We start from the raw sequence: 24878 nt of genomic DNA on the forward strand, positions 1-24878 counted from the left end.
AAACAAATCTGATACAAATATTCATAATTGTGGTGATGCAAATGGCAAGAAATATTCATAGTAAATGATTATAAGTAGGCTGAAACCCCTGAAAATGAACCAATACCCATAAAGTCAACCCACAGGCCCCTAAGGGCCTGTTTTTAGTTGTAAAGGTGGAGAAAACACTTTTCTCAAAGGGTTCAGGAGATATTAAGAAAATAAATGTGAAAGATGATTGGATGGATAAGCTTTGTCTGCAGAGAGGTAGATGAGGGATGGGCAATAAAGGCTGGACATTAATGAACTGTACACCAAAATGACCACAATCTCTATCTTCTGCCAAAGCAGGCTTGACAAACAAAGGTTAGAAATAATTTATGTTGATGATAGATAATTACATTACTGTATTTGCTGTATCCTAGCACACATGTGGCTTTGAAAAGAAAAAGATGATTTCTCGTAATGCATGAGCTATTCATATTCAGATTTTGGTCTTTCATAAAAAATAAAAAGCTGAAAAAAATTATTTTTAATGGGGTTTGGGGGTTCTCCCTCAATGTGGTCTCAAGGGGCAGCACCAATGGTGCAGGGATCCATGGGTCTGAAGGAACATATAAAAAAAAACACATTTTACACTCATAAAAAAGTGCTCCTGGTGCAACTTAAAATACACCAAATAATCACTTGAAAAAACTAATAATCTTACCAAAAATGTTCAACTTTACTTCAATAATTTCAGAATATTTATAGACACATGAATTTGTTCTCCAATAACTTTTGCAGCAAATATGTTATACTTCTATCTTTTCATAACAAATCTGTAAAATAAACACCCAAGTAAATCAACTAGATATAAATAATCCCATACATTCACTTGTGTTTTTCTCCAATGAATACAACCTGTTGAAATGCCAGTCGAGCTCTTTTCTTTGCGGCTTTGGCAAAGACTTCTTTAGCCTTCCTTTTTGTCATCACTGACTTTTTTGGCTTAATGTGCAGTCGTTTCTTTTCCTTCTCAATGAGAGCCTTTTTCCTTTCAAGCTGGTGCTTCTACTGGAGACATGCAGTGCACATATTTTAATGAGGGCTACATCTGTTCTCATATGCAAGAAATCTTTCTTCTTATAATAATCAACTGCACTTTTTCCAGATGCCCTCTGATCTTTGTTTTATGTGTGCAGCTTCTTTTGTAGGTGCTGTTCCAAACTCTTCCAAATTTGATTAGGGGCCATCCATTTAGTATGATGCAAACATCTGGCAAAGCTTGACCCGCTCCCCCCGTTCACATGCGAACCCCACCCCATGTACATATGCTCGATATACCCACCCCTTGAATTCTATAGAACGGCCTATATTTAATCCACATAGAAACCATAAAGGATTAACAATATTAACATGTTTAATAAAACAAAGTCTATCAACGTTGAATGTCTGGCTGCATCAAAAAAATAAGATGCGTCACTTTAAACAGTTTGTCTAGTGTCCGCTAAAAATCAAACACCAACTGAACCCAGTAACAGGCTATGTATTAGACAAATTATTATCGAGGTTTCATCCCCCCCCACCGTATCCGATGAATAAGTAAATTATCAGTAAACCCATCCAAATGCAAGCGTACGCATTTGGGTTACCCCCTTCCATGCATACATACTAAATGGACAGCATCTTACCATAATACAGATCTTTCTTGCAGAGGTCACAAAGTGCCATTCCTCTAATATTCAGTTTTCTTAAAAACAGACAAATTAAATTTCTGTCAATTTTTCGCTCCAGCCATTGCCATACATTTTTTAAACCTTTACCTAAACTTTTCGTGACATGCTCTCTCTCTCTCTCTCTCTCAACAATTCGGGAGGCCATGTTTTGCATGCATGCTTCTTCTTTCAGTTGCCATCAGACGAAGATTCACTGGATGAATTTAAACCTTTGACCAATCAGAATACTCTTTACGAGAGTGGTGTGCTGACTAATATATGGGACAAATAATTTACAATAGTTGTTGCGGTATGGGACTGGAAAGACTGTTTTTACAAACCGGATCATTGATATAAAAATCAGACTATATCAAGAAAAATCTGATTCAAGTCAGGAGAAAAGTAGAATTCCGCTTTAAAATGGAGAGAAATTATGTCTGAGTGTTCCTTCTGCGTATGATTAATGGTGTACATCAGTGACATAATCAACAAAGGGATAGCAGATATACATATTCCCTGTTTACAATCAGATCTACAGTTAACATGAGTAAAGATATAATGGTTGTGCAAGGACAAACACTTTCTTAATCTAACTTTTAATTAAAAAGATTTTTTTTTACATTGATCTTCATCAAAAAAAACTTTTAACACTGACTTTAATTAGGGTGCAGAAGGGCATAGACTGATATGCAAATAGATGCCCAAGTGATCACTATGTCGAGATCCTGTAAAGGTGTGCTAAAGAAAAATATGGTGGTACAGAAGAGTCAAGTAGAGCATGGCTGTCACCCTATTCATAAAAATCAATATTACCTGGTGGATCCATGAAATCAAAGTGTACCAAGTCATCAATGCCTAACTTCTTCAACTGAAGTACTACTGAGCCCAAATTTGATCGTAAGATTTCTGGATATGTGTTGTCCTGCATCTCTTGCTTGTATGCTTTTTCTGTGTATAGTCTGAAACACTTTCCTGGACGCGTTCTCCCTGCACGTCCAGCCCTCTGCTGGGCACTGGCTTTACTGATGGATGTAACTAGAAGGGACTCAACTCGTATACGAGGATTGTAAACCTGCAAATATGTGGGGTAATGAGTCAACGCTGTTTAACTAGAGCTAAATACCACCAAATGAAATGGCACATGTAGTTCTGGACACAACAAGAATGTAAGAAAATGCCAAATGTGACTTTCAGCCACACAAAAAAATCATAATGTATAATGAAAACACATAAAAAACAACCTTCATATTTCATCTTCAAAGCTAAAGTAACTTCTCTTATGTCTATATTATTATGCCTCTATCATGCAATGAAAGCTGATTGGACAGCTGAAGAAACTCTCATAAGCACAACTATGCATTAAAAAAATTGATTCTATTTAAGGAATGTGTCAGCATAGATAAAACAATGTCTGGAAATAAATTTCTTCTTTTATTCATTGAGAAGATCTATTTTCCCCTTTACATAATCCATACAACAGAAAAAGTATACAAATTATGTAGGTTTTGTTGTACTAACATTGGTTATTTTGATCCATGGCCAAGATCTGTCAATCCATTATTCTGGATATCACAGGTGAATTCCCATTCTTTTCTAAAGAGGTCCAAGAATGTTACTGTCGCAAAGACTGCAAAGCCTTTTATTATTGTTCGTATAACATTAATTATGAATCTAAAAGAAATTATCTGAATTTAATTTTGCAATTGCTACAGAATTTGTTTCACTTGCTTTTCATTCCTAGCTTCCAGATACAATAACGAAGTGGTTTCATACATCTGCATAACATTCTATTAGTTTATACCACTTAATAAGAACATGGACTAAACAAAATTCCACTTTTTATAAAACACATTTACAAATACTGGCCAAATCACCTGTAAACTATTCCACTTCATGCAAACATGGTTATTACAAAATTCTACTTAATCTAAACACCTTCTGATCCTTGTATTATTTACAGTGAACCATTCACTACAAGTAACAGAGTTTGCTTATTATCAAGTCTGTCTGATGTTCTGCTTTGTGAAAGACAGTAAGATTACATCACTTACAACATCCTCTTCAACATGAAAATTACAAATACTGCTGGTGATAATGATAATTATGAAAAATGACTCAAATCAAATCTCTCATGAATATTGTTAGGTGCTGATACTGTTGGAAATATGTCTGCAGTTTCAAGAAATGACTGACAAGTTCTCAAACAACTACTGTGCAAAACTTATCAAAGTAAACTGTTAACATGCCAGTAAAAGGTCAACTGACTTTATCAACACTAATAAAAAAAAGCTTTTTACAACGATCATCATTAGGACCAAAAAATAAAGGAAATATTAACATGCACAACAAGAATTGTGTGCGGTATGTGTGTGATTTGGATTTTTAAAGCAGCTTTAACAATTTTTCAGTCATATTGCTCATCTGCATTGTGGCAGCTTATAGTGATATCTAGCACTGGGGCATCATGCTGCAGATATGTAGCATGATGTCCCACCCAGTCACATTAACCTGACAGCAGGCCAACCAGTTCTAACACTAACCTCTTAATGCTGAGCGCCTAGTAAAGGAGCTGTAGTACCATTTATTTAAGTCAGGGGTATGACTCAGCCAGGGTTCGAACCAGCGACCTCCTACATCATAGGCAGACACTCTAACCACTAGGCCACCAGAGCAGTCATAACCATAATTATTAATTCTTTAAAATCTATAAATCTATGTGTTCTCACTGTTATTACCAGTTCAACTAATATGAAGTCTGGTTAAGACATACAGGTTATCAGTACAGTAACGTGATATGAGTGCTTGTATAGTGCTGAGTTTGATAGTGAAAGGACACAGATATTGCAATACCCAAAGAGTCAAGTTTTAAGTCCTGCTACCATGTGATATGTGAGAAAAGCATGATGAAGTTATTGTACTGATGATGTATTTATTATGTACTTTAATTAGTTCACAAAAAAGACAAGATTTTACACTGTCGCTCTTTTACTCAATTCCATCTCTCTACTAAAGTGTGCATTGCATCTAAATACAGCATAACTTTAGTAATTCCTTCATACACCTGTGCTACCAAGATATCTAAACCTGTATCAGAGGCACATCTGAGACAAGATTTCAAATCAGCATTGAGAAATGTAGCTTTCATCAAGTGTTCTATAATGATGGGATATAATAAATGATTTTTATAGTCACAGGAGTAAATAAACCAGGGTCAAGTGTATTACATAGCCAAGTTGTAAAATGTAAAATAGATCAACACAATGCAACCTCACTAAAAATGTACCCCTTTCTGGCTTACATGATCTATGACTGATTATATTTTGTTTGTAATTTACAGTAGAGCAACACAAGGTTATTCAATGCAAAGGCAACTGGGGTAAAATGCCTCGCCCATGGACACACCACAGTAACCTATCTGGTCTGATCTGATGGTAGGATTCAAACCTGCAGCCTTTTAGTTGCAAGTCTAACACATTAATCACCGAGTTGATGTGGGTCACCTCTCATGACATGCATGAAAACATATCGGGCTCATGCTATAACTCTGATAATCTGTGTTATAATGCAATCTCAGTAAATAATATGTTCATTCTCAGTTTATTTTCAAATCATTATTTCTCAAGTCACAAATATAATATGAAAATAAATTCAGCAATGCTAACATATTCCTAAACTCTTTTAGTTAATAATCTACTGCCCGTATCCCCCCACACACCAATTATCATAAAAAGACCTCAAGTTTTAACCCCATTCACATACCTTCTGTTTTGCAAAACCAGGATCTATTACAAAAACTACACCATCTATGGTTAGAGATGTTTCAGCAATGTTTGTGGAAACCACCACTTTCCTTCCTACAGCACCATTGGGCTTTTTGGGTGGGGGTGACTCAAAAATCCTCTGTTGAAGGTTTGGTGGAAGTGTGGAGTACAGTGGGATGCATTTCAATTCTCCTATCTCTGGGCCTAGATTCTCCACTTCTCTTTGCAACCGTTTACAAGCTTCATCAATTTCCTAAAATTTATTGAGTATTATGAACAACAGGATTTCTCTCAAGATAAGCCCATCTATTTCTCTTTTAAATGCAAATATATATTATTAATCCACACTTTTTCAGTTTCCTACAAACATATTCAGGGACAAATCCATAGTTATAAAAAAAGCCCATGTTTTTCTTGTACCTGCAAAATATAGTGTGCAGAAGCTTGAACTGATGGTAGGTAAAGAGGCCAATTTTAAACGAATTACCAAATGGGTCATTGCATGTTTCGTATAAGAATTACTATTAACTGTAATAATTAACTGTACAATATAAAACAAGTTGTATATCATTATTATGATTATCAAGCATATAAACACCATATTCACCTTTCTTGTTTACCTCTATTTAAAGTCACACCGAAAAATGAAAAACTATGGACTGTAGAAAGAGAGGTATCGGGAGAAATGCAGCAAATGAAATAGAATACATCTTGAGCAAAGACTCTAGTGGATCAACATCATTTGTTTTGTAAAGACAAAAATATATTCAGCATCAGGAAAATTTAACCCGACATTTCTGTAGTAGCTATAATTCCACTTGTACCTCTTGTCCAGTCAGAAAGAGAAGAACATCTCCCTCTCCTTCTTCACACATATGTATTTGAATGACAGTACGTATTGCAGCCTCCAGATAGTCTCGCTCTGGCTCAGGGGTGTAGAAAATCTCCACAGGGTGTGTGCGGCCTGGAACGCTCATCAGTGGTGCATCATCAAAGTAATGCTGTGTGGATTAAAGGATAAAGTTCTATCAGAAATGACCATGATCTTGTACCCCTTAGGGAATGTGACATAATTCATAATAAATGTTTGAAGAACTGCTAAGCTTTTCCTATATGTTCATCACTGCCAACTGGAAATTCTATTAATATGATTAGCCATACTAGAATACAACGAATCATTGTAAAAAATACAGCTGTACCAGCGTCTGTACAGAAAATGTTTGAAACTCCAACAAAGGTGAAAGATAAATTTAATATTAATGTGTTGCATTTACTCATATCTAGTAATCTTTCCCTCATTATAATGCACTACCTGATGTGTATAACAATGTGCCTCCATGGACACCATAACCAAAATTAAACCATTGCATTGGATTTGGTTTGGTTTTGTCAAATGTATAAAAACATGGAGTGAAATAAAAACATTTTTTTGAAGTTTGCCATCCTAACTTTGAAGACTACACTGTACATATTTTAATGAACATTTTACCAAATGCTCAAGTAACTTGTGAAAACACTGACACATTTGGCTATCTGGTTCACATGAAGTAAGCTGCACTATGCACATTTCCATCCCAGTTCAAGCTCTCATTTAATATTAGCATTCACTCCTTATTCACTAGCATTTATTATAGTAAGTCCTATTATTTTTCAATTACTTTTCTTTTCAAATTAATAATTCATTGATAAAATGATAAGTTATGTATCTGCATAAATTTTGTCCCATTTATCCTTAATTTAAACTCAACTCGAATTAGACCGTCATCTTCATAGATGTGTCTTCAACCTGTCAAGGACCTTACATTGCAACCTTGAATGTTCCATTTGCCAAACATAATGGATATTAATCAGCAGCTTACATTTTTTATTACCTGTACTTACTTTGGTGATTCCTATTACTGACAAAGATGTCACTGGACATGCACTAAAGAAAAGTAGTAGGTATATTTTTTTATATTATTTTTTACTTGACCAAATAGGTGCACCAATGGGCTCATAGGGGTAAAGATCTGAAAGACTCCCATGCTCAAGGTGCAACACTCTAACTGTATAAATAAAGTGTGTGTTGCATGTACCTGGAACTTCCCTGCATCCAGTGTAGCACTCATGATGATGATTTTCAAATCAGTTCTTTGTTTGCCAACCTCTTTAAGAAGCCCCATCAAAATGTCTGTGGCAAGTGTCCTTTCATGTGCCTCATCAAGCAAAATGATACCATAAGCCTCAAGGAGTGGATCTGACATGGCTTCTCGTAGCAACATACCATCTGTCATATATCTGAAGTGTAGAAAAAAAAAATAGGAATGAAACCAAAGAAACTGTAAAAATTCAAATTAGATACCTAGATGGCAGAACAAGTACCTGCTCTTTTCATTACCCCTTAAATGCAATTTTTATTACCTTAGCAACATGCCCTATGCCCCACCCATTTATATTACCTTAGCAACATGCCCTATGCCCCACCCATTCCTTGGGCATGCACACAACCTTGGTTGTGATTAACACATCTTTATGGAAGGTCATGCCTCATTTGAACAACCTCTTAATATGGTGTGGACAAAGCTCAAAGATACCTGGGAAATAAAACAATACATCAACAGGCGTATCTAACCACAATGAACCTGCCAGTGTGGGTATAGCAAATGTTATCAACAAAAGGTTATTTAGTATCAATGCAATTGGAGAGAAATGACTTACCCAAGGAGACACCACATTATGAGCTGTCCCATTTAAACATATATGGTATTCAGGGATGGCACTTTTAAAATTGATATGCTACTCTGATTACTCAAAGAGTTCATGTGAAAACAATACAAATTCCAAATTGCACCGATGGGTGAAAACCTCATATTAAAAGTACCTTCTCTGGATCCCAGGTATATTTTATTGGAACAGCTCTAACCAACCCAGGATGATCTGATTGTAGGATTTGAACCAGCACCCTTACAGTTGCAAGTCTAATGCACAAGCCACTAATCCACTATGGATACTATAGCATTCATGATTCTTTGATAAGATAAAACTATACCAGGGCCTCCGCTAGGCTTCATATTTGGCACCAAATGCGAAAGAATTTTGAAAGTGGCACTATTTTTTTTACTGACTGGCAAAAGTTGCTGGTGACAAATTTTTATAAAGTAAATTTTTAATTTGTCATTGATACAAGCGACTAAGGCCACTGAATACCTGTTTTCCCTATCTGTGGCAGTCAGTGGTACACATCAGTAGATGATGAATAAGATGTTATTTGAACATGACTGCAGCCAACTGCAAGCTGTCTGTTGGTTTTGAGAAGCAATTAAATGTGATTAGTAAGAAATAAGGAATGGCTGGGGGGGGGGGGATATACTCTATTGTTCAACAGGTCGGCAAAAAGATTTGTCGTCATTTGCATATGTTGTTAATCAATGTTTATTGCAAACTGTGATTGTGAGACGCACTGGGACTGCTTAGTGTTTTGGGGATTATTTACTTAGATAACACATTTTTTGTGTGGTCTGAACTTTACTGAGTAATGCAGGATGCCACTACAAGGATGCCAGACTTTAATCTAGCTCTGGATTTTTAATGTAGCTTTAAAATAAAATCAGTCATATAACTATCATGTCTGCAATGTGGCAGTTTATAGTGATGTCTAGCACTGGGGCATCATGCCGCAGACATTAAGCATGATGTCCCACCCAGTCACATTATCCTGACACCAGGCCGACCAGTCCTAACACTAACCTCTTAATGCTGAGTGCCTAGCAAGGTAGATGCTCTTACCACTATGCCAGTGGAGCGGTGGATTAACAAGAGAGAAGTAACATTGCCTCCCTGATATGAATACACCAAATACACCCAGAGTACAAATTCAAAGATGTCATGTAGCCATTCAGTACCAACTGTTTCAGCAAAGGGTGTCATTTATCAGAATTTGATCACCAATACCTTTCAATGATGATTAGTTACTTTATTTGAATCTTCATATAGGAGATACTGCTAAACTGTGTATTTTTAATATTACAATCAAATTACATCCAAATTATCCCACATTATACTACAATCTACCAAAACCTTGTGACTTTCAAGTAACTGAAAAACTCACCTTGTAACCAAAGTGGACTAAATATGACAGTATGAACTATTACTGTATTTACGGGTGAAGAACTTACAAATATGGTGACATCTTTTGCATCAGGAAAAATCAGTGACGGCAGAAACTAAAGGGAGAAACTATCGATTACAGAAGAATTTAAATTTAAATCACACACACACACACAACTGTATATGTTGCTATCATCATGAAAAGATATGCATGATGACAATTGTCTGTACTCTTCCTATTTTGAAAAGAGTTATGCCCTTTTGCATGTGTGATATAAGTGTGCATGCGTCTGTGCCTATATCTCAGGCTTTCTTTAATCCCTGTATTTGCCAGACATTGCAACCAATTCAAATCCCTGTATTTGCCAGACATTGCAACCAATTCAAATCCCTGTATTTGCCAGACATTGCAACCAATTCAAATCCCTGTATTTGCCAGACATTGCAACCAATTCAAATCCCTGTATTTGCCAGACATTGCAACCAATTCAAATCCCTGTATTTGCCAGACATTGCAACCAATTCAAATGTTCTGACTGTTACATACTATGAGCCACCCAACATCACTCATAAGATAGTCCAAATATATTAAAAATTGCTCAATCTGTTAATCTATTCAACTTCAAATAAACACTGAATGAAGTGAAATTCAAAGATAGCAATGTCTATCTTACAGATCATTTCTTTGTTGGACAAGTGTGTGTGTGTGTGATTTGGATTTTTAACATAACTTTAACAATTTTTTCTGTCGTATCGCTACATCTGCAGTGTAGCAGTTTATAGTGACGTCTAGCACCGGGGCATCATGCCGCAGACATAAAGCATCATGTCCAACCCAGTCACATTATCCTGACACCAAGCCGACCAGTCCTAACACTAATCTCTCAATGCTGAGCGCCTAGCTACCATTTTTATAAGTTTCTGGTATGACTCGGCACGGGTTTGAACCCGTGACCTCCTGCATTGTAGGCGGACACTCTAACCGCTAGGCCACCGGAGCAGTTTGTTGGACAAGTATGAAAGTGTCACCAACTAAACTTAATTCAAAGATGACTAGTTCATGTTTGCATATCATTTCCTTACTTGGCAACTGATAGATGTCACAGAGATAGTGACAGCTTAACTGCATGAAGACTACACTGCTCACAGTTAACTAGTTAAATGGGGGCAGAGGAAAGCAACTTAATTCTTTCATGAGCAACAGTGCTGAAAATTTTAAAGATTGGCCTTTAGTAAAATTATTTGTATTTTTAATGAGGCTTTTTAATGGTATGTATGCCTAGATATTAAGGATCAGTTAAAGTTTTTCATGTCAAAGTATGAGCATAATGAGGATGAACACTAACCTTTAGCCGGTGTTTGCAAACAAGAGATATGTTGTATATGAACATGAAGCAACATTGAATTTTTACATCACAGGAAGCTGAAATAAGTTTCCTAGAGCCATGTGCAACATCAGTCACTTCAGGGATAAAGCTGTCAATGGGTTCCCAGGTACTTGCCTGACAACAATAACCTGGGCAACCAGGTACCTCTTGAAAAATTTAATTTAAAAAAAGGGTTTTCAAGTTCAGATCAAAGACATCAGTAGTGAGCAAGACACAGGCTAATGATTACAATTCGAGCTTTGTGTCGTGTGACTATGGGCAACTGTGCATTTATCCACTGTTAGACCACTGTCAAATTCCTTATTTTCTATTTATCACGACTGTACATGAAACAGTTTCAAGAAAACAGACAGATTTCTTGAATATGAAACCTTGTGTCACAGATTCATTTTATTTTGATGAGCACATACGTAGCAGACTTATCTAAATTTTAAAAAAAGGCACCAGACATTAGAAGAAACAGGCCTTACCGATCTGACTCATGGATGTTGTATGACTGAAAAATGCTACATCAGAGGGAATTTTTTTAACTTCTGCCGATAAGTAGCAAAAATAAATGTAGAGCTTTCATACAGTTTTCTGTAATTATGGCTTGTAATATACAGATTGCTCTTCCTATACCCATATTACAATTTTTTGCCACTTATTTTAGTAATAATTTTGTTTACAACTCTCTAGGCAGTTGAGGTTAACATTTAACCCTTTACCTCATGGAGTGTATGGCTTTGTAGTGTGTGTGTATGATTTGGATTTTTAACGTAGCTTTAACAATTTTTCAGTCATATTGCTACGATGTCTGCAGTGTGACAGTATATAGTGATGTCTAGCACTGGGGCATCATGCCACAGACATGTGGCATGATATCCCACCCAGTCACATTATCATGACACCAGGCCAATCAGTCCTAACACTAACCTCTTAATGCTGAGTGCATAGCGAGGCAGCTTTTAGTACCATTCTGTTACGTCTCTGGTATGACTCGGCTGGGGATCGAACCCTTAACCTCCCGCATCCAAGGCGGACACTAACTACTAGGCCACCAGAGCGGTCAGGCTTTGAAGTCAGTTGATATACAAGTACTAAAGTTACACAATTCAGTGTGTTATAAATAGAACACCTGTTACCTATATGACTCTATATACATAGCCTGCCTGTTAACTGCAGTGGAGCACGTTATGTTCAACATGAATTTTAACCATTTTACATAAATCTAATCATTATAGCTGTATAATTATTTTGCATAGAATAATTTTTTATTTGCTTGAAAATCTTTAGAGAACTCATTCACCAATCAAGCCAGTGAAGCGGTGTGACCAACCATAGCTGCCATTTCTCACTCAAAATGTGCCAGTTCTTTGTCTATATCTACATCAATCGATCATTTAAATCTGATAAATCATTAAAACTCGGTGTTGCCCACATCCATATCAGAGCCTTCACCTAAGTTATCAAAGTTTTCATAGTAGTGATTCTAATCGTGCAAACTCCAGAAAGTACTTAACAAAATCTGCTACCCCCATTTTGAGAGTGGAGAATCCAACCCAGTTACTTTAAATAGCAGATTACTACCAAACCTTAAACAGTGACCACATTATCTGATGTAATGGTCATTCACATCAATGAATGCAGTATCTAATAGATTTTCCCCAAAGGTGGCATCATGAAAACCAGCTCAAAATCGCTAATGTTTACAGAGGGTGTCCAAACGCGCTTCCACGAGGATGGTGTAAAGACAGCCAAAAGGCGCTTCCATGCCAATCAGGTAGAGGCGTTCAAGGGTTCTTCTATAAGAATGGAGTTCAGGTGTCCAAAGGTGCTTACATCAGGTAGAGGGTTAAAACAATTTCCCTTCCTTCATCAGGTACCTGGGTAACCAATCGTTAGGACTGGCAGAAGTTTCCAAAAATTTTGACAGCTTTAGTCAGGGACAGAATTGAAGTACGTGTCTCATGACAATGTCCTCCCAGCCATAGCAATATAGGCATATGGATTATTCATGCAAGTTTACATTATAGATTCCTAGACCATGTGAGTTTGAGTGCATTCTCAGTGTTTGAGTCTAAACACTTTTCCACAAATGTTAGTGACATGTCAATGTTTGGTAATGATCACATAGTCACTGATCACTCATTATGGTCAGCCAAGGGAGAACAGTGCCACATTCATCAGTAATGACAAAGTAATGAGAGGGAATTCTCACGTACATTGTGTAGCTGAATTCCTGACAATACTAGCTCCAACGAAAGGGCAGTATCCAAATGTGATTTGCTTGAGAGAAATTTCAATGGTACTTCCAGTGTAAAACGTAGTGTTTGAGTGGATTTTTCCACCAAGAGTTTATCAAAACACATCTGCCGTGCAGACCAAGTGCTGACTCTTGATAAACTGATGCAAATAAATCCTTCTGGTCTTCATATACAAGATTTTTATCAGACATCAGCAGTCAGTATGTGGAAAGGAAATATAAAAAAAAAGACATCTGTAACAACAAAACAATAAGAAAACTTTTGCACAGATGAACTCTGAGTGGATTTTTCATAAATAAATTTGGCAACATTATGATTGGTGACAAGAATGCTGTGTACATACATTTAAACTTGTATGCAGATCCACAGTAAATCATGCAAATAACCTCATGGTTTGCTGCTACCAACTCATAAGACCTATGAAGGGTTCAAAAAACTTTTTTCAAATGAAATACATATTACAAACAGTAGATTCATGGGCATTTATCAAGTCCATTAAAATATTTACCGATAAGAAAGCTTGTAAGAAATTGATGTAAGCTATGAGCAAATAAGATTTTCATATGAAGGAGAAAACAAGAGATTCTGTTTCATTTTAGCTTCCTCTTCTGACTGCTTGCGCATAGTTTGTGCTATTCATGATCTTCAAAATCATGTGACACAAAACTTTAACACAATCTATCACTAAGGTTATAACTGGAAAAAGGGACAATATCCTACCGATATGATTTGCGTGCATGCTAATATTAAATCGAAAAATACTCCATCTCTTACTTCAGTAGAGTTTTAGCTGATGTACAGTCTTCAAATCTGATACTGTAACCAACTTCCTGTCCAAGGCTGACATCCATTTCTTCCGAGACACGCTGTGCTACTGACATGGCTGCCACTCTCCTTGGCTGTGTGCAAGCCACACCCTTTTTGGGATACCTTGCTCGTACCCATTCTAGACACCACTGTGGAATCTGAATTGAAAATAACTCAATTTTACCTTCAGTCTTATGGAAAGAATGAATCATCAGTGCAAATTATCTGGACTTTAAATGGTGTTTGGTCTCTTAAAATGCATATTTAATTTTCCAATGTGAAGAATTTATCACAGCTATTATTTAGGCCCCATTTGTTAATAGAAAGCTTGAATTAATAAGACATGTTTCTGTTTGTATATTCATCATATCATAAAATGTAATTCAGACCCAAGTTGGTCTGATAGGGTTCACTTGGGTAACTAACAAATGTAAACTTGTTAAAGCAAATTCATACATTTAGTGAAATTCTGGAGGAAAAAAGATAAATATTTAACTACACTGTTTATTAGCCTTTACAAAAATAGAAGTTTCTGGTTTCATGATTAAAAAAAACTGGAATGATGGGATAAAACAAATTTTTAAAACCATTTTCTTCTTTCTCCATTTAGTATGACCCAATTTTATTCTTTGAGAAATGACCCTGGTAGCATTACTCAACATGATGTCAAATGATAGCCATAAATGCACTCTCTTATTTAGTTACTTAAATAATTTATAGTTGCTTAATATAACTTGCTATATATCTAAACCCACCATGATTAGCAAACAGCACACAAAGATAGTCATTCAACACACAAAGGCAAACACTAACGAACCATGCCTTTCAGTCCATGTCCAGTAGGTGCTAAATATTATTTTTAGTATGTCTTTATCTAATTTTATTACTTGTGTCGTTTTTCCGGATCCTGTTTCTCCAACAAGTACAAGTGTCTGATTTTTGTTCAGGATTTCAGCAAATTTTTCTTTATATTCCCATACTGGCAGGGTTCTTCTTTTGTTGAAAAGTTCAAAATATCTTGGAGTGTATGGTAAACCTGAAAAGACAACGGAAATTAAATACGTAAACAACTATACCACAAGACCTAGTGTCCCAAATGCATCCATATATTTGTTACAATAGCCAGTCTCCAACTTTCATAAACTTTCTCACAAAGATTAAATATGCTGACCATGAAATTTAAGTAAGCAAGACAGGTTAAACTAGTCTTGCATATCAATCAACATAGATACCTTAGACCTTAAGTAATATTAAATCAAAAATTTCATCTGAGTACAGCCCCTGATGATGTCATGACTTTCAAACAAATTTGACACAAAACTTAACATTCTTTACAATATGCTTTATGATGAAACTGGCAAAGGCATACTAGTACATACATTTAGAGTAATATTTTGAACTGAATGCAGCCACTGATGTAGAAGATATCTGACCCTGAAAACTTTAACGCAAAACAAGTCCTATAGCATACCATACAATGGCATAAATTTTAGACCCAGTGTTATATTACCAAAGAGTTTCAAGTCCATACAATAATTAAACCAGGATATTTGTAACTTTCAAAGCCTTTAAGGCAAAACTTTAACACTATAATTGATGTCTGCATCTCACCATCCTTATACAAGTGTCCCAATCACGGCTAAATGAGCTCAAGTTTTTAACTTTAACATTTTATTTGCACTGGTAACTATCAATAATTTTGTCCATTATCTGTTGCTCATATAGGTAAGTCATTATCATTCCCATGTTCTTGTTTAGATGACAGGTGATGTCCAACCAAATTACACATAATCACTTTATGGATTGGGGACTTTGGGGCATATGTCATATCACATCCATTTAGTATGCCTTTAACAGGCTGTTTTTACTTGTATTGATTGTACATGACCAGTGCTGCACACAGGATCCCATGGGCAGGGGACACTACCCCACAACTTCCAAATTGTTTGAGGGATAACATTTTAAAGGAAAAACTGAAAACAATAACATAATGCACTAACACTGCTTTAAAAATGAGATAATCTTATCTGATTTAACAGTTCTGAAACCTTAACTTAATGGTATGTACTATATTTTCCTTAGATACTTACATTACTGCAGTAAAAGTAGCAGCAGGGGGGGCGAATCCGACATTTTGTCCAATCGTTATTTTGCTTAATTATTACTTTCTGCACTCAACGATCTAGTGTCGTCAGCGCCTGGTAAAAAAAAAACGACGTCGTCGTCGTTGTCATCGTCGAGGGGCCAAATCGACAATTGTCCGGAACATCATTTGGTTTAATTAATACCTTCTGCGCGCCGATCCCCAGCGTCGTCAGCGTCCGGTAAACACATCGACGACCGCGTCGATGTCATCGCCCCCCCCCCTGCTGCTAAGTGGTTATTTACAATGAAAATTATTTACAACTAACCGAATATTTGGTCAAGTCCGATACGATATCGTGTCCGAGGATCATGTAAATTTATCGTTACAAATCCATGTGGGGTCGACTGAGCATGACTAAAAAAGTTTCGAAAAACATTAAAGTCCATGTCACCGCCGCACCATGTCTGCCAAATATTTCGTAGCGTGTGTGTATCAACGCCATTGAACACAGCAAGAATATTACAGTTATCTCTGATTACTTTTGGAATCTGAGTGTATCGTTGAGTGACATATATCACGTCAGTGTTTTTATGCCTGCCTCTGGAAAATATCCTAGCTGGGTTTTTTTGATTGTCTAACATAACATCATCGTACACGACTAGATTGTTAACGTCGCCATCAATATCATCAATACCTGGTGCATCATTGATATCTGTAATAAACTCAATAACATTTTTTTTTAGCGATCGCTGATGCATTCTCGTTGAAATCTTTCAACACCTCGTAGCATCGTTGATCATCTACGCTAGGAGCAACCAAATACAACTTATCCCACTTCATCCATCTCATTATTAAATTGAGTAACAATTGCGTCTTGCTGGATCCAGATGGTCCGATGATAATCATCTGGATCGAGTTTGGTAACGCTGCAACATGCTTAACTGGTTCTCTTGTTTTAGTCGCCGAAAAATCAATTATATTCATATCTCTATACATAAATTATGGATCTATATTGTGTGAAGTGTAGAGTACGTACTGGCACAAATGATATGACAACCGCTACAACAAGAAATAACAGATCGGCCCTTACTGGTAAGTGTGCACAATGCGGTACAAAGAAATTTAGATTTATTTCTATTAAACCCGGGGATGTTTTAAAAAAAAGCGAGGAGGTGACATCGCAGCCAGGTTATCAAAACTCCCCGGAACCCCGTGGGCAAAGTATCCAGGAGAAAAGCACCTCCCAGGATATAGCTACTGTGGCCCCGGAACGCGATTAGATATCAGACTCGATGATCAAAATCAACCCAAACCCGGTGAGTACCCAATAAATGCTATCGATAAGGCGTGTCATGCTCATGATGTTGCTTACAAAAGTAGCGATCTGCAACAGCGTCATATCGCGGACGTAAAATTAATTCACGCGTTAAATGCTATTCCTGATAAATCCGTCAAAGAAAAATTGGCTTCATGGTTGGTAAAATCGGCTATGAAAGGTAAATTAATGATGGGCGCTGGTAATTAATAACAACATGGAATCCATCTATTATTCTCCGAGAGGATACTGGAAGGGGAAGGCCGCAATTGGTAAGCTTGCAAGCGCTGCAAAGGTAACAAAGGCCACTGCGGCTAATTGGTTATCCAAACAGGCTATATGGCAAATTTATCTACCACCGCCTAAACAAATCAACTTCTCGCGCTTTGATGTCAGCGTACCTAATGAAGTTCATCAGGCTGATATACTATTTTTGCCGCATGACAACGGTTACAAATACGCGCTAACCGTAGTTGATGTTGCGAGTCGATACAAACAAGCGGAGCCGTTAAAAACAAAGTCAGCAAATGAAGTAGCCGCTGCGTTTGAAAGAATTTATCAAAGAGGTCCTCTGCGCTGGCCAAATCTATTACAAGTTGATCCCGGTAGTGAATTTCGCGGCGCTGTTTTATCAACGCTGAAACATCATAGCGTCGCGATACGACGAGGTCATACTGCGCTACATCGTGATCAGGCAATTGTTGAACGATTCAATCGGACTCTTGCTGAACGGTTATTTGGATATCAATACGTGAAGGAATTCATCCAAGAAAAACGATCTCGTGAATGGGTTAAAAGGTTGCCAGGCGTAATTGCAGCGTTAAATAACGAGATTACCCGAGCAATCAACATGAAGCCCAGCGACGCGATTAAATACGAGTATATACCCGGAAGATCAAAAATAGATAGTGTTTCCAAGCCGATTCTCGGCGATGTCACTGTTAGATATCTGTATGAACCAGGAGAGCTTGAGGGTGGTAAAAAAAGAGCTACTGATCCTATTTGGAGTGTTACCACACATATCAACGATAACACGATCAACTGGGAGACCACCGATCTACAGACTGGATTCAACTGCTCCTCAGCGCGGATTTACACGCGAGCAACTACAAGTGATACCTGACGATACTCAATTACCCCCGCGTGGTCTTAACTAGCGCCGTTGCGTCTATTACACTCAAGACAGGTCAACCTCACATTGTTTTTGACATGACCGAGACTGTTATCGATCCTATCCACGGTAAATTGGCGAGTGTCTTTATCCGAATAACGCCAACTCATTATACAATTGCAACTCGCGCAGTGATTATTCTGTTGTAGTCGTAGCGAGATTATTAATTCGGCATCAATATCAAAACGCCGCTGTTTTTTTTTATCCTGTTGGCGGTAACCCGAGAGTTTTCTATCAATGACGCTTGCATCGATGGTGACTTTGTCGCCGGCTTCGTCACTGGCTTCGTCAATAACAATTCTTCGAAGCTGATTTATCCTTCGTACTCGGGACACTGCAAGATAGACTAGATTCGACCATTCGATGCGATTATCAACCATCCAAACAACTGTGTCCGTGATGGTTAGTCCCTGCGAGGAATGTATTATTGTTGCGTATCCTAGCGTCCACGGGGAATTATCAACACATAGCGCGTCCTCGACGACGCCGATATCAACGAGCACAATATCATTCAGCACGAGAATTTGTTTTTCTGTCCGGCCTGGAATTTCAACTTCAATGTTCTGCCGCCGTGTGTCCGCGGGTCTACAACATAACGGCACTGGACGCGTTGGAAACCTTTCCTTATGCAACGTAAACAACCTCCGCTGAAGTGTGTCTCTGACTATCTTTCTGCTCGCTACAATCAAATCGTTTGGTCTCCATGTTTCCCAGAATTCATTTAACGGCGTTTCCGGAATCACCTCGCAAATTATTTCACATTGAATTCTATCCGGCTGTAATCTGATTAATTTCTTAACCTCGCGCAGTTGTTCATCAAGTGCTCGGTAATCAGTATCGGTTTCTTCATAATAGTCCACAAAACCCCTTAACCAATCATGTGGACCCTCGCCGACAAATGGTGGCGGTTGACCATGGTCGCCACACATGATCACCGCTGTATTCGCGCGCAGCAACCAATCAAGAAACATTTGTAAAACATCTAACGAAACAGTACATATTTCGTCCCAGATGATAACCTCAGGAATAAATTTTTCACCCATTCGATCAGGAGTCCACTCACCGCCGCTGTATCGAAAAAAGCTGTGATAAGTAACGGCGTCAACATTTCGTTGTTTTATCTCTCGCGCTAGTCTATGGGTCGGTGTAAGCACGATTATACTTGCCCGCGTTCGAAATAATTCAATTGCCCGAGTCGTCTTTCCCGACCCGCCACAGCCGCTTAAATAAACTGTTTTGTGTCTACAAATTGGATCAGAACACGGTGGTGCATTAGACCATTCTGACAATTTATCACCGCGTAAGTAGTCGTTCTCAACGGTGACATCCGCTGACGGGGAATAATCGCGTCGTATTTCATTTTTAATTCTCCATGTACCCCAACTCTCGTCCGGACTAGTAAACCCGGCTACGTTTTCCTTGTACTTTACGTCAACATAAAACGAATCAACGGCTACTCTAACCGCGGTGTCGGGAAATTTATTTATCATCGAGAATAAATTTATGCAAGCATAACCCAGCATAGACGCCCTCAAATGCGGGTATGCTGGGCTGTCTCCATCGCTGTAGGTAACAACTGTACCCAACCTTGTTCCATTGGACAAGAAAGCTGTTTTGCAGTTCACGTATCTATTTTTTGCCACTGCGTCCTTGATTACGAAATCATATTCTGCGTCATCTATAATCAGCCGTGAGCAATATCGTTTGTAGTCGTGGTTTTTTCCACCTTGTGTGAACTTACCAATTATTCTTCTACCGAGATCTTTTGCCTCGCGGTTTCGTTGGTTAAATATCCTCCTGGACCATTCGATGATATATTCCTCGTCGGCATCAATGTTTTTTCTGGACTCGTCAATTATGCTATCTAGACGCTCCGGTTCTGGTAACCAGACTTCAGTCTGCGCCCGGTATGATATAATTGCGTCACTGACAATCAACGAAACTAGCATTTTACAATCAATCATATACCGTAGCAGCGCTATTGGCAACCACTTCTTTTCAGCCATGTGTCTACCGATCCAAATATAGCAACAGCGATGGAGTCCTGCCGCGAATTCAAATGATACTATGCGAGCGAATCCGGTTAAATCAAAATCAGGCAGTGGTCCATTAATAGCAACACGAGTCATTTCATGACTGGGGTGTCCAAATCGTTTGAAATACTCAGCGGCGGATCCATACCCGAGAAAACTCGCTGGATAACAGGCAACCATATCAACCGAGATCATAGCGTCGCGGTTGTATTCAGTGTTCCATAGTCCACCGTGATAGTATTCCAAACAACTGGATTGTACATCCGGCAGAAATTCCTTGCGCGTTGGTCTCCACGCATTTTTCCTTGCTGCAACATGAGCCGCAACCGATGGAATCGTAAAACAATTTGTTAGCAGTTGTTCATCATGCTCCTCAAATTCCATGGCAGTTTTTTTCATCCTGTTGTGAAATGCTTCAGTGCGATATAATTCACCGTTTGGTCTTACAAACTGATCAAAGGTATCCGCATCGTTTTCAGCGCTGCGAAGTAACCACACTGATACAGGGTCGTTTTTAACAAGTAGGCAATAGCATCAAATAGTTTCCTCTCCACGAGAAAACCATCCCGGGAGAATTCTTCGGGGATATACTTTACTGTTCTATCCCGTGGAAATATTGTGATCGCGGGCGTCCATGCGTGTTCGTTATGATCAATAATTTTGATTGGGGCCCCATTTGATTTATACTTTGATTCGTATAATACTTCACCGGTTATCGTTGTAACGGTTATTGGAAATCTCAGCGATGTTTCTAATCTCGCTATGTCGCTGATGGTTGCTCCACGCTCTTTTATGGTTAGTTCCCACTGGTTGATTTTGCTACGTCGTAAATCAGTCAATTTGTTTCCTCGACATGCATTTGTAAAATGCTCTATTACTCGTTCTGCTACACAATTTATCCCCGTTGACTGTTTCATCGGTTTCAGTTTTCCGATATCAGGTTTCTTATTTAACGGGTATATTCCATAAACAACTGCTGTTTCAGGATACGCTCGTTCATAGTATGGTCTGTCAATTCCGGTTAACAACCCCGGCTTGGAGTCGCGGCTAACAGTGACTGTTTTCTTGTCGCTGAGAACTGGTTCAAATTTATCACGTATGATCCAATCGCCTGATTCCACCCGGACAATGAATTTTACTCTGAAGAAATACCTTTTACCGTCAAGTTGTGATATTATCGTTGCTGCGCGGTTATCGTTCATGGTAGCATCAACAACACCATCAATTCGAAATGTTGACCAACTATGAGATGCACCATCACGCTTGAATTCATTAATACAATTGCGTATTTTATTCAACAGGGTTCTATCGTTTATTAACGCTTTTGGTGTGTCCTTGAGGACTCTATCGAGATTGAACTTAATATTTTTCCAGGGCTTAATTACTGCTAATCTCTCAAACTCATCCATATAATTAAAACAAGTATTTAAATAAAAGAATATAGTATAATGAATAAATGCAAATGGTTGATGATTGGGTCGATAACCCCGTGCAATAAATCATGTAGAGGTGAATTCTGCGGGTATCATTTACAAAGCGTTCGTAATGGTTCTCTTGGCCCCCTCCCGTGCTTGGTTTGCCACGTTGGTGTAAGAGGAAAATCGCAGTTGTGTATCAATTGTGGCGGAAAGCGATACAGGGAACTAAAACGTTATTATGATAAACGAATAAAAAATGCCGTCATTGACCCCACCGCAGACTTCGTCATCAAAACCCCCCAAGACTACATTGCAAGGTTTATAATTAAACCAAATAATGAATTAAACAAGTAGTATTATTATACAAATGAACCAAGAATTTCAGCCGCATCCTGTGCTCGTTAATTACGAGACATCTCGCAACGGCGTTGTTAGAAATTGTAGACTGAAGAAGCTGGTTGGTACCGTAAATAATCAGGGATACTTGCAATTTACTGCGGGAGGAAAAAGCTATTATGTTCACAGGATTGTATTTGAAGCATTCAACGGATTAATCGAAAATGGGCTTGTGATTGATCATATTAATAATAATAAGACTGATAATTCTCTTATAAACTTGCAAGCTATCTCGCAAAGTCAGAATACCAAAAAAGGCCAAACTGGTAAGTTTTCAAAGAAAGCAAAAAGCGTAAAGTCATTTGATACAACAACGCACGAAGAAAAAATATTTCAGTCGATGAATGAGGCAGGAAAATATTTTGACATTTGTGGAGCCTCAATACGATTTGTTGCAGAAGGAATACAGAATTCAGCGATCTCAAAAAAGACGGGTCACAGAATTCGATTTTCATATGTAACAGAAATCAGCGAGTGACAAGGTCACCGTGACGAAGTCACCGGCGCCTATGGCGCTGACGAAGTCGCCATGACAGTGCGAACGCTACAATAAATTGTCTCTTCCGGAAGAAAACGAATTATCCTACGGTTTCATCGAATGTTAACACACCTCGGGATTGATACGCGGGGTTCATTTTGTAAAATAATTTTTTTTTTTATATTAGAAATAAGATGTTTTATAAGAATATGAATATCGAAGACATCAATAATATATTAACCGAGATTTTAAAATTAAAAAATCAAGGAATTGAATTATCTGATAAGCTTGATAACCAAAAAATATTGTCCGATTATGAAATTATTAACGAGCAATCAAAGAAAGGTCGATATACCTTGCCACGCGAGTATTCTTTTATAAAGCGATTACAATATACGATCAATGAAAACTTGTATGGTAATGACGTAAATGCATTTATTGGACTATTTACTGCCGTTGAGACAGTACGAAAAAAACTCGGACAGGCTTTTGAACGACGTCGAGAAATCTCTAATAAAATTAAAAACATTAGAAGGATTATAGACGAAAACTCCCTGGAGCCCCTGGGACATATCCCCGACACACTCGGCGGGAAATTAGAAATTACGGAGCAATTGCAATAATGGTAGGCGAATCACTTACTACTCGGCTAGCCAGAGAGCGGCTAGTAGCGCTTAAAAAGTTCATACCGTTACGAGACAGGGTTCGAAAACAACTACAAACTGATTTTGCTGTTGGAAGCGAACAGCTCTTTGCTCCGGTAACTAAAGATGTTACGGCGGCAACTGTGCCCGTCCTCGGTGCGCTTGAAAAGATAGCGGCTCAGACCGAGCAAACAAAAAAGTCTCTGGAAACACTCCCTGCGAAAATAGCGGCTGCTACAACACGGAGGCCGCCACCACTCGCTATAACCGAACCACAAGAACCTTATGTTACAATGGCCGACGAAGAAGAACTAGGCGCCACCGCAAGAGAACCAGAAGAAGAAATACCCGAAGAAACACCGAAAGAAAAAAAGAAAGAGGGAAATATACCCCGTAATGTTCTTAAAAAGTCCGCAATAGATCAAATTAGAGACATCGACGACGATGAAGAATTAATTAATTTTGTTGTTACAACATCAACTAAGAGCCTTCGAGATGAGTATATCAATGAAGGTTACAAGAAAAAAATAACCTCGACGGAGAACTGGGCAAGAATAGTGTATTTAGCGAGTAAACAGAGACGCATTACCATATCATGGTGATCCCGATTACGATGAATTCCTCGAGAAAGTTAAAAGTAGAACACCAAAAAAGGGAAAAGGATACTCTGTTGGTAAAGAATCCTACGGCGTTACCTGTCCTGGTAGTGTTCTCAGTGATATATCACGGCTGGAAGTACTAATCGGAGGAAAACGAGCTGGAAATAACTCTACGGAAATAATCAATGAGGCCGCTGATATTTGCAAGCGGTTATTTGCAGGCGGTATCATGGACATTAATGCATATCGAACGCTCATAGACGAGCTCGTGGATGATTAATTGGAAAACTGGTGTTTTTAATAAGGATGATCATACACTACAACCATGATAAACCAGTACTCGTCTACGTGGTAAACTCGCGATTGCCTGTTTACCGCGCGTACTATGGAGATGGTCTCGGTAGCACCATTGCGGGGTTATTTGCAAGAATGGCTCCAAAAGTAGCGCCGTTAGCCAAACAATTAGGGATGAAGGCTATTGATGTTATTCGTGATAAGGGTATTAGTGCCATTGGAGATGTTGCCGGAAAGGCGCTTTCAGCCGCGCGGAACAAATTAATGTCGTTGGTAAAATCCAAGAGATTTTCAAAAAGAAAACAGAAACCACCGGTAATGCCATCAACGACAGTGATGCCTGCAAATGTCAGTAAAGTAATAAATAACGCCGTGGAAGAAAAATTAGAGTCGTTGGCGGCGACGACTCCGTCGTTGGCGACTTCGCCATCCGCCGATGCGGCAACCAACGCGCTCATGAACGCGATAGCGGGAAGTGGT

At 38.3% G+C, this 24878-nt stretch overlaps 1 protein-coding gene across 1 annotated transcript in view; it reads right to left on the reverse strand.

The window, feature by feature from the left end:
- Nucleotides 1–24878, reverse strand: part of LOC149795748 (putative pre-mRNA-splicing factor ATP-dependent RNA helicase PRP1) — a 56888-nt gene that overhangs the window by 19173 nt on the left and 12837 nt on the right. Inside the window, exons 3-8 of the mRNA XM_089965660.1 lie at nucleotides 14852–15000; nucleotides 13932–14122; nucleotides 7513–7714; nucleotides 6262–6438; nucleotides 5436–5690; nucleotides 2490–2748 (exon numbers count right to left, since the gene is read on the reverse strand). Of these exons, the coding sequence (XP_089821786.1) occupies nucleotides 2490–2748; nucleotides 5436–5690; nucleotides 6262–6438; nucleotides 7513–7714; nucleotides 13932–14122; nucleotides 14852–15000 (1233 nt within the window). The remainder of the gene's footprint in view (nucleotides 1–2489; nucleotides 2749–5435; nucleotides 5691–6261; nucleotides 6439–7512; nucleotides 7715–13931; nucleotides 14123–14851; nucleotides 15001–24878) is intronic.

This window comes from Sinohyriopsis cumingii, chromosome 7 (genome assembly GCF_028554795.1).
Source record: "Sinohyriopsis cumingii isolate HCF-2022 chromosome 7, ASM2855479v2, whole genome shotgun sequence".
Taxonomy (NCBI): Eukaryota; Metazoa; Mollusca; class Bivalvia; order Unionida; family Unionidae; genus Sinohyriopsis; species Sinohyriopsis cumingii.